The sequence below is a fragment of the Poecilia mexicana genome, unplaced genomic scaffold (genome assembly GCF_051168715.1).
Source record: "Poecilia mexicana isolate PSO_F unplaced genomic scaffold, ASM5116871v1 scaffold_12, whole genome shotgun sequence".
Classification (NCBI taxonomy): Eukaryota; Metazoa; Chordata; class Actinopteri; order Cyprinodontiformes; family Poeciliidae; genus Poecilia; species Poecilia mexicana.
Window position 1 is genome coordinate 22203026 of NW_028263381.1, and position 17392 is coordinate 22220417.

Consider the following 17392-nt stretch of genomic DNA (forward strand, 5'->3'; position numbering starts at 1 on the left):
ACGTGGAAGTTTATCGCTGAGCGAGCAGCTTGGTGGGGGGGATTCTGGGAAAGGCTTGTGAGATCTGTAAAAACATGCTTAAGAAAGGTACTGGGGAAAGCATCTTTGAGCTTTGAGGAGCTCACAACTGTTCTTACTGAAGTTGAGGCAGTGTTGAACTCCAGGCCTCTGTCCTATGTAACTAGTGATGCATTAGAACCCCAGCCACTTACCCCATCTCATTTCTTAGTTGGTAAACGCTTAACTTCCTTGCCACCAAAGATTATTCCATCACCTCACCTAAATCAGGTTCTCACTGCAAATCGCGAACAGCTAGGTAGAAGGTGGAAATACCAACAGAAACTTTTGATAGGCTTTTGCAAACGCTGGCGCAGAGATTATTTGATGGACTTAAAATCAGCCCACAGGGTGAACAGTCCTACTCCAACACTACTTAAAGTAGGAGATGTAGTTCTTTTGGGGGAGGACAATACACCCAGACAGACATGGAAAATGGGTAGAATTGTAGAGGTCTTCCCAGGCAGGGATGGTCTCATACGTTCATGCAATGTTCGTACTTCGACTGGTGGCTTGTTACGCAGGCCTATTCAGTTATTGTACCCTTTAGAGGTATCTTAAATGAAAGGTAAATCCTACACAGATGAACAGTTGTTCATCGGGTGGGAACAACTGTGAAGCCCTTTTTTTCCTCTTCAATAAATACTGAACAAAAGGGTTCCACATGCCGTCTCCTTAAGTCAGGGTGGCGTAAGTTTTGTTTTCTTTACATTCATCCATTTTCTTACACCCTTGTCCCTATTGTGGTCGGGAGTGGTGCTAGGGTACACCCAGGACAGGTTGCCAGTCTGTCGCAGGGCAACACAGAAACAGACAGAACACACAACCATGCACACACACACACACACTCACACCTAGGGAGAATTTAGAGAAACCAATTAACCTGACAGTCATGTTTCTGGACTGTGGGAGGAAGCCGGAGAACCCGGAAAGAACCCACCATGCAGAGGGAGAACATGCAAACTCCATGCAGAAAGACCTCGGGCCGAGAATCGAACCCAGAAGAAACTGAACTCGCGACTTAAGGAGTCCAGCCCTAAAATGTCAAAATTCTCACAGAAACAGAAAAACTATATAGACTGTTTATAAGCAAAGACAACTTGTTTTGGGCTTAGTTTCCATTTATGTGGCCAGTGTAAAGTGGTTAAAGTTAATGTTAAACTAATTTGAGAAAATGTGTTAATCCATGTAAAGAAGAATAAAGTTTAGAAGGATTATAAAATATGACAGTCACCACACTAGTTTTCAGTTTTCAAGTGTACACGCTTTGACTTAATTTCTTATTTTGTTTTTAAAATTGTTTTTTTCCTTTTCTTGTTATTTAGGTTGGTGGAAATGTAGTACCCAAAATCAATCCCTGGGCGTAGAACTAATGCGGTAAGTCTAAAAGTTTAACTAATCCACCCTGTGACAGTACATCCCCACCCCAGTCAAACATGCCAAGATACAGATAAGTAGATGGGGGGAGGGGTGATAAGGGAGGCAGTGGTCTGCAAAAAATAAGCACAGTTGTTTACTTATAAACTTTGTGGCTTTAATTACTGACCTACCAGACTCCTTTTCTGTCTTTATATTTGTCTTTATTTTTTTTATGAGGACAAAAACGGGCATTACAACATGAATCAGTAATACTTATACCACATAAGTCACAACATCTTTGGGTGAAACAAATTCATACCAAAAGTCAGCATTTGCACAGAAACATAGATATATAGAGATAGAACTCCAAATACCGAAATTAGGCCGTTTATCAGCAAAGGAATGCTGATTTTGATGTTTGGACTTTTTAAAGGTGATTCAACACTTATTGTTTAACACTGTGCCTTTTATAATTAATATAACCCACTCATTTAATCTGAAACTGTCACTTTTTTTCTGTTTTGATTTTTAGACTTTTCTAAGAAACTGAAGCACTATGAGAGATTTTCATTGTTTGTGTAGTGGTAAAAATGACTGCAGTCAGTTTATCATTTAACACTTAATAAGTCAAGATAATATTGTATATTTAGGACAAAACAGGATGTAAGTACTAGCTGGCATTTGGGTGGATGTCGGCATACAAAATATTTTGGCTACATCACCTCCTTTTAAAGTCAGGTATACATCTTAGAAAGAGAGATTTGTGAATCTTACAGCACAAAAAATCCACATCCTGATTTTATTGTTGTTCTTTTCTAGCGGAAAAATCTGGGATGATACCTGGGAACCTGCAAGTAAATCCTCTCATGTTGCTGTCCCCCAAGTGCCACTTCCTTCAGACAGCGAACAAGTCCTTCCATGATGTTACTTTTTCTTTTTTGTATTACAAAGTATTAATTTCTTTTCTTTTTTTTACTGCAGTTTGACCATTTTACGAAGTTCTCTGTGTAATATTGTTTTCGGCCATTCACTGAAATGAATGTTATGGTTGTAATATATGTAAGCTTATGTTGGGCTGTTTACTGACACATTTTTGTCAAGTTCTGTTAAAGACTAAGTGAGGCTGATTGAGTCACTGCATCAGGCAGGTATTGTTCCTGTATTAAGTCTTGAAATTTAGAACAGAATTGTTTGTAGATTTTGTTCAGTAAATATGACCTAAAGTCTTAAAAACTTTAAATATGGTATTGTACACACTTCTTTTTGAGTGTTTATAATGTTGATGTGGATGTACAAAGTAAAGTCTATAAAAATACATAAGAAAATAAGCACAACTTGATGTCAATATAACTAATTGGAAGTGTTTTTTTAACTCAAAAAGCTATTATTTTAATATCTTTTTTGTGTCATGGATTTTGTGAATCAAGACTGTATTTGCAAAATGTTATAATAAAATTGCTTTCAAATGCAGTACTTATTTTTAAACACAGCAACTTTAAGTGGAGTTATTGATGAAGAGCATGATAAAAATACATTGTAATGTCCAGATCAACTGACTGTATTAGAACAATACATTTTAATAAACCTATGTCACAAATGCCATACAGAGTTTTGAAGAACACACAAAATATAAATTTGCATTATATATATATATATATATATATATATATATATATATATATATATATATATATATATATATATATATCAGGACAGGTATATCTATATATAGATATATCTATATAGATGTATCTATATAGATATATAAATGCAAATGTATATTTTGTGTGTTTAAAATTGTGTATGGCATTTGTGACAGATAGACTTTTTATAAGCATCCCAGCTCCGCATAGTTGGTTCTAGAAATTATTGTACGGCTGATCGGCGGGAATCTGAAATGGAACGCAGCCATCGTACGGCAGACTGATTCAGAGAAGAAAGGAACACTATCAGCACGTTGTGGGAGGTGGGGGGTAATAAGGTTTTCAATAAGATGACAACCGTATTTGTCTGTAGCCAAATAAGATCAAGGTCAACGATACACTCAGAAATGTTACTTCAAAATGTAGTGAAACTGTTCGTTTGATTACAGAAAGAGTCATGATGGGATTTATAAAGACTTTTTGCCTGACAAGCTGGTCGTCATTGTAGGCTGGTTAAGTTTGCCCTGTGTGTTGTCTTTAAGGCATGACGCAAGGTTAAACTGTGTAACAGATTCGTTTCCTACACACTTGTAGAACTGTGTGAAGCTATTTGTTATGTGTTTTATTCAATGTAATCAGTATTTACACATAAAAAAAGTTTTATGGAGAAGTATTTTGAATAGCATGTTTACCTGTCTAAGGTTAATTATTTAAGTTAAAGTTTGCAGCTTATTTTGTGTATGAAAGGAAACCCAGATTGAAGTCCTTCAACATTACAGTTTAGTAAATTAATATTGAATCAGTTTGACTCTACTGTAATTTAAACTACATTAGTATAGTAATCTAAATTATGTTTGATTGACATAGTGCTTTTCTCCTAGAGAAACACTATGTTAAACTGTATAAAAACAATCTAGGGTTAGATTGGGGTTAGGGTTAACCCTAACTCCATCACTAATCTCAAATTAAGTGGTAGAGATGGCTTAATCTTCCAATGCTTTATGAAAGTAATGGCCCAAAGATGCATTTTCTCTAGAATTGAGCTCTGTAGCCCGACTCTAAATCTGTTCTAGTGGAAAAAGAATGATCTGCCTCTGTGGTTCATTTCATCATTTCAAAAGCCTGCAGAGAAAAGGCATAAAGAGAATGTAAGTTAAGTTGTGTCCATCTAATTACTGTAGTTGAAATAGAGGTCTACCCCTTTTGGTTTGTAAATGCATCCAAATACCAAGTTAATGTTAAGATTATTTCACTAAGTTGGGACGCTCTGTTTTAAAAAAGAAGTTAGGTCCAAATCTGAAGCATTTCAACTAAATGACACCGACAGCAAGTTCTACCAAACCTTAGTCGGCTTCCTTTTTCACCTGTCAACTGTTGAACCTAGACATGCATAAATAACACTAGGTCTACAGGTCCTTCTCAAAAAATTAGCATATTGTGAAAAAGTTCATAATTTTCTATAATGTAATGATAAAAATTAAATTGTCATATATTTTAGATTCATTGCACACCAACTGAAATATTTCAGGTCTTTTATTGTTTTAATACTGATGATTTTGGCATACAGCTCATGAAAACCCAAAATCCCTGTCTCAAAAAAATAGCATATTTCATCCGACTAAAAGAAATGTGTCAACCTTCAAATAATCGTGTTCAGTTATGCACTCAATACTTGGTCAGGAATGCTTTTGCAGCCTTCAATGCGGCGTGGAGGCAATCAGCCTGTGGCTCTGCTGAGGTGTTATGGAGCCCAGGATGCTTCGATAGCGGCTTTAAGCTCATCCAGAGTTTTGGGTCTTGCGTCTCTCAACTTTCTCTTCACAATATCCCACAGATTCTCTATGGGGTTCAGGTCAGGAGAGTTGGCAGTTGACAAGTACTGAAATTTTATTTAACTTATTTCTTTTTAATAACGACATTGACAGACAAACTGAACAGCATTCAATTGACCAAGGATAAGAAACTGTTCCACCAGTACACACTTTGTGTATTCTTTGGATTAAGAAATAAGTCAGAGCTGCACATATTAATAAAAAAAGAAAAGAAAAGTAGACACAAGTGTTATTACTCCACTTGAAGTAAAAATAGTAAAACTATTAAATTAACTACAATTTCTCTTATTACCTAGAAAATACACTAGATGTGCAGAAACATAAGTGAAAAAGAAACACACTCAATGACATGCATGTGGAAGTAATTACAGCTCTAGTAAGCCCTTCTAGAAAATACAAAGGCACAAACAAATTAACTATTTTAAAAAAAGAATCAACAAGATAAAACACTGCCCATTTGGAAACATGAAAGCACAAGAACAAATTGTAAGGTGTCTCTTTGTGACTTATGAGCAAACTATATATATATGACTATTATCAGTCACTACTGAAGTCGTCGTCAAAGGTAACGCTTTCTGCTCCTGACAAAGTCTGTAGATCGGGGTGTCCAAAGTCGGTCCTAGTGGCCCGGCATCCTGCATGTCTTATTCTCTCCCTGGTGGTAGAAACAACCTTTTCGGCTTGTCAATGTTCTTCTTAGGCCATCTAACGAGCCATCATTTGATGCAGGTGAGCTAAACCAGGGAGAGAACTAAAACATACAGGATGCCGGGCCTCCAGGACCCACTTTGGGCTCCCCTGCTGTAGATAATACTCTGTTGCCTGCAGCTTCATCTGTTGGTGCTGCAGCTCTCTGAGGATGACGCTCTGGAGACCTCTTGGACCTTCGTCAGTTAGGTCACAGGACAAACCTTTAAAGTTGAACATAAATAAAAATCCAAAATTTAGATGCTTTTACTTTTGGTATGATTATGCGTTACTTAAAAACCTACTTTTAAATTTACCTCCCGATAAGAGGTGGGAAACTCCTTTAGAGTGTCTTCATAGGATGACAGAGATTTCCAACAATGGTCCATCAACAAAGATCCTCTTTTCCTCTTCCAGTCTCTTTACCATCATGATGTCATCGATTGCCCTTGTTCTTGTGTGAAGACTGAGAGTCTGAAATGCATTTATGAAAAGGACAAATCAACTCATTAAAAGTTTAAATTTGTAAGTTGAGGTCAACACCTGGAGTATCTAGTCACATTATCTGTCAGGTATGATGACAGTATAAAACATATTAGTGTATGTTTACTTACCACTGTGTGATTGTTGCCATGGCAATGTTGTGTCACCGGACAGGATCTCTTCCAAAGACAGAACTTCTGTGTCTGTATCAGTCTTCAAGTGACCAACATCTTCTAAAGCTAAGATGTTTTCTCCTTTCTGATCTTGCGATGAGCCTTGGCACAAGCTTTGTCCATCTGTATCTGCACAAACATACACAAACAACATCAACTGTGTCAAAGATGTTTATGCAGTATGTACCAGCAAGGTTATACAATGCCTGGTCAGTGTTCGTTACCTTACATTCATGGGCTTTGCCATGGAAAATTGAGAGAAATGGCTTCATTTTAAGCAGGTGTTGGAGCTCAGGACAGCTTTTTGTTAGTTTTCAAAATATGGCCAGTACTTACATGTTACATCCATGGAAAAAAAAAGTGATTGTCTGTTGGCCAGCCTTTGTTGAAAAGAACAAGGGTTATGCAAATATCTCATACTATCTGGAAGAGCACTAAGCAGCACTCCATGTCTACACACCGCTAGCTCCAAGATTCCTCACCCAGTTTGCTGCTGGATCTGTGAGAGATCTCCCTGGCTGGCCACCACAAAATCTAGAATGCATACAATTCAGTCAGGCAAGCTGTTATTACAGGCTAAAAGGTTACTGTTATTATACATTTACAATCTGCAGTCTTACATTTTTGGTTGATTAGTGTATACAGTCGACAAATGTTCCTATGTTTTCATCCTTGGCAATGAAAAGGTCCTGAAATATAGCCTGTTCCTCCAATCTGAAAACAAAGCAATAAAATACACTTCATGAGGTGTTATAGTCCAAAGGGAGTGAACATCACTAACATATACAAAGAATTGTTATATTTTACACATTTTACAATACCTTGCTGCATTCTTTAAATGGTAATACTTGCAATTTCCATCCACTGAAACTGAAAGCACATCTGGGGTACAAGCTTGACACTTGAAGGGATCCTTCCTTAACATCTTATCCAACTCATATATTATGGCTTCCCGCTCAAAAATCATTTCAGGAAGCTCTCAGCCAAGATCTTAACTATGATTTAAAATGAGAGATAAAAAAAGAAAACATAAAATAGGACATAGGTGTCCAAATACCAGGCATCAAGAATAGGTTAGGTGTCTTTCAAGTTTTAGGTGTTTCTCTGGGACAAAACATCTCACTCAATTAATTTTGATGTTACCAGGACTTCATATGATCTGAATGCAGAATGAATGAGGTGGCACCTCAGCCATTTGATTCAAGTGTGTTTAACCAGTTACACCAAAATGTTGAATAGCATAACCACTCAAGAATAGAGTCAGATGGCCCTTCTGGGATATGTACGTCAAAGTACTCACACAGCCAAAGTTGACAGTTATTTAAGATCTACGGGCGGGGTGAGGGGGGTTGGGGGGAGGACGGAGAGATGAGGGGGGGGGACGGAGAGATGAGGGAGGGGGGACGGAGAGATGAGGGAGTGGGAGGAGGCAGTTGGAGAGATGCTTCTGGGTCTTTTCTTCTTCTGAGAAGACTGAGAGGATGGGACAGCAGGATGAGAAACAGGAACCAAATCAAGCACTATCACAGTCTCTTCCTGGTTCTCTGGTATCATCATTGGATGCTCCTCAGCTATGGTATGTTCAAAGATCAGGTTCTCAGCTCTTTACTTCACTTCATCTGGCTTGCAACAGCAATAAATAACAGACAGGAGGAAAGAAATTTGCCTGTACTGACGCAAGTTCATTTTTAATTCAAGTAAATGACCTAGCTGCAATCAGTGTATTCAGACAGGGTTCAAAACTTTAAAGATCATCACAGCCTAGGGACACTGATGTTTTGAGCAACCCTCCAATATTACAAAGTGGCAACAACAAGCACGACTATAGACATTATTATGCGACTTTATCACGGCTAATTAAACGTATTAAGCACAGGTACAGTGTACAGGAACAATTAGCCTCCAAGAGGCTAATTTAGCTAGCTTCCACCGTATATTTTCCGGCAAAAAAAATGTTACAAACGTGTCTTCAACCATTCGCATCACAGTCCTACTGCCATTAAGTCCTAAAAAAAAAACCATCAGTAATTTAATAACGTAACACTTTGGAGTTATTTTTGGTTTTAGAGTACAAAAACATTTTGACAGATGCAGATTTCTACTCACCGGAGTGTAAGTGTCGCATATGATGACGTCAGCTTATTCTTCTTCTTGGGTTTTTGTGGGATCCGTCCTTATTTTTATTTCAATCGAACATATTAAAAGGTTTACAGAACAGTTTGCATGCAATCACAAACAAAAACACATCTTAATTTTTCTTAAATTTATTTGGTGTAAATCATTGATATCATACTCAAAAATTGTTTTTTTAAGGCTTTTAAATCAAGCTAAGAACAAGCACAACAAAACTCCTCCGGTTTTATATTTTACGGAGTTATTTTTAAATACCGAATTAAAGTATTGTGACCGATACGTCTGACATGTATTTGCAGTAAATATTCTTAATATCCTGTACAAACTAGCACATAAATTGTAAATAAAGGTTTTTTAAAAAATAGAATAGACACGTCATCTTATTCGTTCCTAAGTCGTCAGTATCGGACGCTTAGGGAACGGTACATCTGTGCCGCTCGGCTGTGATAATCTTTAAAGTTTTGTTTATGAACCCTGTCTGAATACACTGAGAGCAGCCAGATCATTTACTTGAATTAACAACTTTAACAACTAGAAAATTATGGAGAGCCATTTGCGCCAAAATTAAATAAATAAATAAATGGGTTAAATAAATAAAAAATGAGTAAAATAAATCAAAAAATGAAGTAAATGAGTGAAATAAATAAAAAATTTGTTAAATAAATAATTTAGCTTTTTCATTAAACCAATTTTCAATTTATTTATTTTTCATATTATCAATTTCCCAATTTCTCTTTTTCATTTATCTATTTGTCATTTATCCTTTTATCCATTTACCCATTTTTCATTAATCTATTTTTTAATTTAACCATTTTTCAATTTCCTTTTTCCATTAACCCAATTTTCTATTTCCCACTTTCATTAATCAATTTCTCATATATCCCTTTTTTTATTTACCCCTTTTTCTTTTATCTATTTTTCATTTACCCATTTTTCATTAATCTCTATCTATTTACCCATTTTTCATTAATCTATCTTTTAATTTAACCATTTTCCATTTCCTTTTTCCATTAACCCGATTTTCTATTTCCCACTTTCATTAATCAATTTCTCATATATCCCTTCTTTATGTACCAATTTTTCTTTAACCTATTTTTCATTTAACTTTTGTTTGAAAAACTTTTAATTTTCCCATTTTCCAATTTCCCTTATTCATTTAGTATTTCCTTATTTTCTTATTTATCACATTCTATTTTCCCCGCAAAACTTAGGGGGAAAAATAAATGCAAATGAGGAGTGGCACGTCATCAGGCTACAACTTCCCCAATTGGTTGGTTAGCGTCACACCTACTTTGCTTTCAAGAAAGATGGCGACCTACTAACGGGTTATCAATGAGCATAAGCTCATTAACTTCATTAGAAAATAGTGTTATTACTCCTGACTTTATTTTTGTGTGGCCGCTCAGACAGAACGTGTTTCAGCTGGCGGCTCTGATGGACTCAGAGCTTCACCGTCGGGGTTTTTTATAGTTTGGACGAAGCGGCCGCTGAAGTTGGCTTACGATTGAAGGTTCAGGACGCCTTCGTAGCTACCAGCTGTGATTCAATTATAAGGAGCAGACTTGACTGTACATCGTAAGTGAACTGCAATATCCAGAGGCAGCTCTACGGAGCATCGAGCTGAAAGAATGACGGTGGCAAGCCTTGGAGATCTGCATCGGAGGCCATCTTTCAGACATGCACCGCTGCTGTCCGTCCAGGATCCTCCGGTTGCCCAGACGGTAAGCTAACGCTGATGTTTTCCAACTATAGTCATATTTGTAACCAAACTTGAGGCCAACAGGTGTACTTTTGATCGCCACCAGGTCAAAAGTACAGCTTGTTTTTGCAGCACATTCATTAATGTTTCTATCGTGTATGTTTTCAGATGTTAAGCTGTCACAGCAGATCATCCTGCAGGCCTCTGGTCTCTGTTTCCAGTGGGCTCACAGCTTCAGGGTGACCAGAGACCTTCACCTTTCTGGAGCAGGAACACCCGGCCACATGCACTGCTGACACATTTAATTTAAAAAATGTGGCTGTTCTTATAGCATTGATATGCAAGAACCATCTACTGTTTTTAATAATAAAAATATATATATTATGAAATCTGTGTTCCTTCTCATTTGTGTAGTTCTAATTTAATCAAATCTCATGTTTTCACATCCCAGAGACAATAAGATGGATAGCTTGTTTGTGGCTTTAACCCATTCATTCCAAATTTTTCCCAAACATGTAAATATGATAATCCGATGTCATTGATAGCCCTTTGAACTAATCAGGGAAATAATTTTAAAAATTGTGGAAAAGTATGTAAAAAAGTGTGTTTTATGTTCGGTCACAATTGTGACCGGTGGGATAATATGGTGTTCTAATACTAAGATGAGCTAAAAGTGCTTTTTCCAAATAGACTTGATCATAATATGTGAACATTGTTTCTTTAGTAGAATATATCTTGCCACAGCATTACTTTAGTGCAACATTTGCTCTGTAAAGTACAAATTTGACTATCAATATATTCTAAACCAAGGTAAATTTGAGTGCTTGAGTGTTTATGCATAATTATATTGAACTTCAGTCAGTTGTAGTGTCATCACAGTAACATAGATCATAAAGATAACATCTACAGTAGAGGCTTTCATTTATATTTCTGAAAATTATGAACATTTGTCACACTGTCATAAAGTAAAACTCAATAGACTTAGTCCAGGGGTCTCCGTCTCCAGGATTTAGGGCCTGTGTCATGCATCTTTTCCATCCGCCTCTGCTTCAGCACACCTGAATCAGGTGATAAGCAGGACTCTGGAGAACTGGACTGCATACTGAGAGGGTGATCCATTTAATTCAGGTGTGTTGGACCAGGAACACACCTGAAAGTTGCAGGATACCGGACCCCAAGGCCTGGAATCAAAGGAGAGTAGTATGGCTCCTCACCATTTGGTGACTTTGGTTTTCTTCAATTTTAGGTTATTTCATCTCTTTCTTACTTTCCATGTTCTTTCTTGAAGCACTCAGTGTGCAATAAAACCTTGAATTTCTCCAAGGCATGGGTGGTGCAAAAGCAACAACTGGAACAACATCTCTGGAAACGACTCTTGCATTGACTGACCAGAAAGTGTCTTGGTTACATATCGTCATAACTTGAAGAGAAGTGTCCATTTGAGATCTATTTCCATGACCTGCTGGCCTTATACCAAACCTTTGCATAAGATAATAAGCCATGATGAGCAAATCAGTTGTTCCTCCTACGACACATTTGTAAAATAATATCTGAAAGGTAAATGGCCTGTACTTGTGTAGTTCTTTATCAAGTCCAAATGACCTGAAAATGTTTTCACCACATTTAGTCATTCACCCATTCACACACACATTCACACACCGACAGCAGTAAGCTACTATATTGTAGCTACAGCTTGCCTGCCACAGTTTGACAGAAGTAAGGCAGTCATACACCGGCTCCTCCACCAGGGTCCTCTGAATACCACCGGCTGGCATGGTGGCTGAATTGTCCTCTTGATCAAGGTCACAACTACTGACACAAACAAAGTGGGGGTTCCAGCAGGCAACCCACCAGGTACAAGATAAACTCCAACCTCCTAGGCTACCGGCACCGTTTCAGGTGTGCTTTTGGTATGGACCATGTTGAGAACGAGAATCTCAATCGATGAATCATAATTTGTATTGACACACGGAGCATAAAATCAGCCAAGAAAAGCATTCAGACTTTACTTATTTTATTAACTTTCAGCGCTGAAAGGAGACGCTTTACCATTACATCCAAGAAGAGTTTCTAAAACAGTCTGTGCAGCGTCTGAGGAGAAAGAGGAGGGTAGCTGATTATATGGACTGAAGATAGATAGCATTTATTGTCATCGAACAGAATTCAACGAAATTTCCACCGCAGCTCCCGTGCAAGAGGTCAAATCCCTGCAATCTCCCTGAAATCACACCATGTCTCTGTGGCCTGATAAGTTTCTGTTTCTCGTGAGAAATGGACCTTGGTGTCTAACAGAATCAAAAATGTAACTCTTTACTATGGGCCCTTTGTCTAACAGCGTGTGACTCTTTCTCGGCCTTGGTAGAGCATCTCAACAACCACCATCACTTCTTGGACCTGACCATGACATTGAACCTTGAGGGGGTTTGGTCATAAAGGTCTACGCCTCTCATGTGCTCATTGATCTAGTTGACATCAGTCTCTATATAATTCTTCATCTTTGTTTCCATTAGGAAAATATTGTTTTTCTAGTGGATCAGCAGTTTCTCATCTTGTGTTGGAACATCATTTGGATCCTCTTTAAAGGGTACATCAAAGAGACAGCTGTCCCTTCGTCATAAACTTTTGCAGGTGGTAACAGAGTACCACATGCCTGATGAAGGGTCAGATTATCCTCTTTTCCCATGAACTGATCATATGCATTCAAAATCAGGCATGGAAAATGGCCCATCTTCCCCTTATAGTCCATGTCTAAGCCATCACTATCAAAATCAGTAAGGGTTCCATTTTTCTCACAACTACATTGTTGTATGCTTTGTCTGGCTATAACAAAGTCCAACAAATCAAGAACCAAACTCAAAATTAATCTTAAAAAGGAAGAAGTTAGGAATTGGAAGAATATGGTATGTATTTAAATAAGTGGACCTATTGGTCAAACGTATTCTCCCGCCTGTCACTATTATGACCGTCAACATGTTTACACATCCTGCTCACACACCTAACAAATTTTTATAAATGCAAAGGTGAATATCATAACTAGACACTTTAAAGATGATGTGCACCAAAAATCTTTGTTGTATGTTTATTTAAACATACATTGCTATCCTCTTCTTTGGGAGGTTTGTGGCACTCTTTTTCTCGCCGAGGTGCAACCAAGATTTAATCAGCTCTAGTCATGTGATAATTTAGTCTAAACATGTGATACTGCATAAGTATTATCCAAACACTAAACTTTGAATGTTTGCTGAACATTAACTGAAAATTTAATCAGCAAGCTTTTTAGAGTCCTTGAAAGTGAAAAAAAAATTCATTTTTCCTCTGATGTTTGGGTGAACTCTTCTCTGCGGAGGTCGGCCATCTCTCTGGTTCTTCCTGAAGGAGATCCATCAGGAGTTCTGGTGCTGCTCACAGTGCAGACGGTTCTCCTCCCTGTTTGCCGTTGTCCCTCTCTCAGCCAGAATCTCCAGTCATTTTTCTTGATCCTTGAATAAACATAACAGAATATGTTCTGGGTGTTATTTATGATTCGTTTGTTAATTAAAATAATGTTCAATATAAAAATAAGATTAATTTATTTCCTTAACAATTCCTTCTCCTGTTCCCTCAGAAGGAAAGAGTTTAGGACTCACTGATTACATTTACTCAAATATAGTTGAGTAACTTTTTGAAACTCAAATGAAGTTTTAGGAGTACCGTTACCATGCTGAACTTTTTACTTTTACTCAGGTCATTTTATTATGAAGCATCACCATTCTTATTTAAACAAATTTTTTATTTTGTCTTTAAAAAACTAAAAATTCCGCTGAACTTTATATTTTGAGCCCTCTAATTGTGTAATTTTTTAAGATATGAAATAATTGATAACTTGATCAGTTACTCAGTACTTGTATACTTTTTACCAAATGCTTCTTTACTCATGTGTAATTTCTTATTCAGCTACTTTTTAGTTAAACATGTAAGTAAGAGATAAACATGAGTAAAAACATGTTTGGAGTACAAATTATGGAACAGTAACCAAATGTTGAGGCACATATGTTGAACAAAAACAGGGAAACTAAGGTGGCCAAGTTATACATCCACAAAGAACTACTGAAATAAATAGTCATAATTACTTTATATGAATACGACATGTATGCATGTGGGCCACACTTGGCACATTTCAGGGATGTAACCAATAGGGACAGATTTTAGCAGGAGTTCAGCTTTTATCCATTCTGCATTCTGCACCCTCACTAAGGTCACTGTATTCAGGTAGTCTGTTTACAAACATCAGCGTTAATTTACCCCCACATTTTTTAAATTAAATGTGTCAGCAGTGCATTTGGCCGGGTGTTCCTGCTCCAGAAAGGTGAAGGTCTCTGGTCACCCTGAAGCTGTGAGCCCACTGGAAACAGAGACCAGAGGCCTGCAGGATGATCTGCTGTGACAGCTTAACATCTGAAAACATACATGATGGAAACATTAATGAATGTGCTGCGCCAACAAGCTGTACTTTTGACCTGGTGGCGATCAAAAGTACACCTGTTGGCCTCAAGTTTGGTTACAAATATGACTATAGTTGGAAAACATCAGCGTTAGCTTACCGTCTGGGCAACCGGAGGATCCTGGACGGACAGCAGCGGTGCATGTCTGAAAGATGGCCTCCGATGCAGATCTCCAAGGCTTGCCACCGTCATTCTTTCAGCTCGATGCTCCGTAGAGCTGCCACTGGATATTGCAGTTCACTTACGATGTACAGTAAAATCTGCTCCTTATAGTAGAATCACAGCTGGTAGCTACAAAGGCGTCCTGAACCTTCAATCGTAAGCCAACTTCAGCGGCCGCTTCGTCCAAACAATAAAAAACCCCGACGGTGAAGCTCTGAGTCCATGAGAGCCGCCAGCTGAAACACGTTCTGTCTGAGCGGCAACACCAAAAATAAAGTCAGGAGTAATAACACTATTTTCTAATGAAGTTGATGAGCTTCAGCTTATTGATAACCCGTTAGTAGGTCGCCATCTTTCTTGAAAGCAAAGTAGGTGTGACGCTAACCAACCAATTGGGGAAGTTGTAGCCTGATGACGTGCCACTCCTCATTTGCATTTATTTTTCCCCCTAAGTTTTGCGGGGAAAATAGAATGTGATAAATAAGAAAATAAGGAAATACTAAATGAATAAGGGAAATTGGAAAATGGGAAAATTAAAAGTTTTTCAAACAAAAGTTAAATGAAAAATAGGTTAAAGAAAAATGGGTACATAAAGAAGGGATATATGAGAAATTGATTAATGAAAGTGGGAAATAGAAAATAGGGTTAATGGAAAAAGGAAATGGAAAAATGGTTAAATTAAAAGATAGATTAATGAAAAATGGGTAAATAGATGAAGAGATTAATGAAAAATGGGTAAATGAAAAATGGATAAAAGAAAATGGGTAAATAAAAAAAGGGATATATGAGAAATTGATTAAAGAAAGTGGGAAATAGAAAATCGGGTTAATGGAAAAAGGAAATGGAAAAATGGTTAAATTAAAAGATAGATTAATGAAAAATGGGTAAATAGATAACGAGATTAATGTAAAATGAGTAAATAAAAAATAGATAAAAGAAAATGGGTAAATAAAAGGGATATATGAGAAATTGATTAATGAAAGTGGGAAATAGAAAATCGGGTTAATGGAAAAAGGAAATGGAAAAATGGTTAAATTAAAAGATAGATTAATGAAAAATGGGTAAATAGATAAAGAGATTAATGAAAAATGGGTAAATGAAAAATAGATAAAAGAAAATGGGTAAGTAAAAAAAGGGATATATGAGAAATTGATTAAAGAAACTGGGAAATAGAAAATCGGGTTAATGGAAAAAGGAAATTGAAAAACGGTTAAATTAAAAAATAGATTAATGAAAATGGGTAAATGGATAAAGGGATAAATGACAAATAGATAAATAAAAAAAGAGAAATTGGGAAATTGATAATATGAAAAATAAATAAATTAAAAATTGGTTTAATGAAAAAGCTAAATTATTTAACAAATTTTTTATTTATTTCACTCATTTACTTCATTTTTTGATTTATTTTACTCATTTTTTATTTATTTAACCCATTTATTTATTTATTTAATTTTGGCGCAAATGGCTCTCCATACTTCAGTGATCAATAGATGAATAAATAAAGTCTTAATCAGCCCCTAGGGGGAAGCATGAGGCTGTGGGTGTGTCTGCAGGAGGCAGAGAGGATGAAGGTGGACAGATTGATTCTCAGCTCTGGGGAAAAAGCTGATCTTTATCCAGAAAGTGGTTGTTCACTTTCTGGACCTGCAGCGTTTCCAGACGGTACCACCAGTTTGTGGATCATCAGCAGCAACACAACTGGCCTTCCTCTGCAGTCGGCCAGCAGATATCAGGTCCAGGTTCGGTACCTGATCCCACGACCCACTGGGCCGTTTTCAGCACCACAGATCTGCTGGAAGCTGAGAGATCAGATCCTCCTCATGATCTCCATGGATCACCTGATCCTGAATCTCTCTGATTGTTGGTCCGTCTGGAAAATATTCCTTCCACATATTCCTGCCTCTCTGACTGAACCGACTCTCAGCAGGAGGACTGGCAGCCCGTCTAAAGGAGGTCTGGACCCCAAAGGTTTCAGAACCGCTGCTTTAACTGAGCCCATCTGTTCAGGACCAACACATCACCACTTCATAGGAAATGTTCACTCCTTCATTCACTACATCTGACCTCACTCTGGATGTTTCTGCAGACCTGGAACATGATTCCAGTTCAGGTTTCAGGTTTTAAATGTTCTTAATAAAGTCAGAAGTTCTGCAGGAGGTTCTGGATCAGCCAGCAGACATCAGAAGGTCCTGAAGAAGTGAAGGAGAGAACAATTCAAACCCAGATGGTTCCTGCTGGATCAGGTTCCTCTGATCCTCTGAACACATGATGGGATCAACTTTCTGCTGACTGGATCACTGGGAACTGACTGGTTCTGGTTTCTCTTTCAGACTCACTGAGATCCAGAAGATGGAAGATTTGGACCTAAAGCAGGACAGAGCAGAACCTGCAGGATCCGTCTGTCCCTCTATGAGGAGTGACCGGTCCAAAGATGATCCTCCAAAGTTCAGTACTGAACCAGAACCACCAGACAGGAAGTAAGAAACCAGTTTCTAACTGATTCCTGTGAATCCACACAGATTTATTTAATATTAACTTGTTTATCTTCAGCAAATAAATAGAAGAAACTAAATTTTTCTGCCAACTTAAAGCTGAGTAGACATGAGGAATATCAGCCAATCAGAGGAGATTTAATGAGGCTTCAGTGAGTCAGAGATGGATGGAAACGATCCATGGAAATAGA

At 37.4% G+C, this 17392-nt stretch overlaps 1 protein-coding gene and 4 long non-coding RNA genes across 7 annotated transcripts in view; 3 read left to right on the plus strand and 2 right to left on the minus strand.

Moving 5' to 3' along the window:
- Window positions 1-721: 721 nt before the first annotated feature.
- LOC148156085 (uncharacterized) lies at window positions 722-3004 on the plus strand. The gene is made up of 3 exons (XR_015764737.1): window positions 722-747; window positions 1383-1434; window positions 2236-3004. It is a non-coding gene; the product is annotated as an uncharacterized LOC148156085 (long non-coding RNA).
- A 2925-nt stretch (window positions 3005-5929) lies between these two features.
- LOC148156086 (uncharacterized) lies at window positions 5930-6616 on the minus strand. Its single transcript, XR_015764745.1, has 3 exons — window positions 6459-6616; window positions 6193-6363; window positions 5930-6052 (listed from the first exon to the last, which is right to left on the minus strand). It is a non-coding gene; the product is annotated as an uncharacterized LOC148156086 (long non-coding RNA).
- A 2299-nt stretch (window positions 6617-8915) lies between these two features.
- On the plus strand, window positions 8916-10455 carry LOC106904738 (uncharacterized). The gene is made up of 2 exons (XR_015764738.1): window positions 8916-10088; window positions 10235-10455. It is a non-coding gene; the product is annotated as an uncharacterized LOC106904738 (long non-coding RNA).
- A 2676-nt stretch (window positions 10456-13131) lies between these two features.
- Window positions 13132-14837, minus strand: LOC148156087 (uncharacterized). Of its 2 annotated transcripts, none has more exons than XR_015764733.1 (3): window positions 14647-14837; window positions 14354-14500; window positions 13132-13545 (listed from the first exon to the last, which is right to left on the minus strand). It is a non-coding gene; the product is annotated as an uncharacterized LOC148156087 (long non-coding RNA). The 2 variants fall into 2 exon arrangements; XR_015764732.1 differs by having other exon boundaries at window positions 14348-14500.
- A 2028-nt stretch (window positions 14838-16865) lies between these two features.
- The window catches only part of LOC148156088 (NLR family CARD domain-containing protein 3-like), a 434099-nt gene continuing 433572 nt past the window's right edge, over window positions 16866-17392 (plus strand). For both annotated transcript variants that reach the window (XM_088010605.1, XM_088010607.1), the window contains exon 1: window positions 16866-17186. In XM_088010605.1, coding sequence (XP_087866731.1) covers window positions 17059-17186 — 128 coding nt within the window. In that variant the 5' untranslated portion in view covers window positions 16866-17058. The remainder of the gene's footprint in view (window positions 17187-17392) is intronic.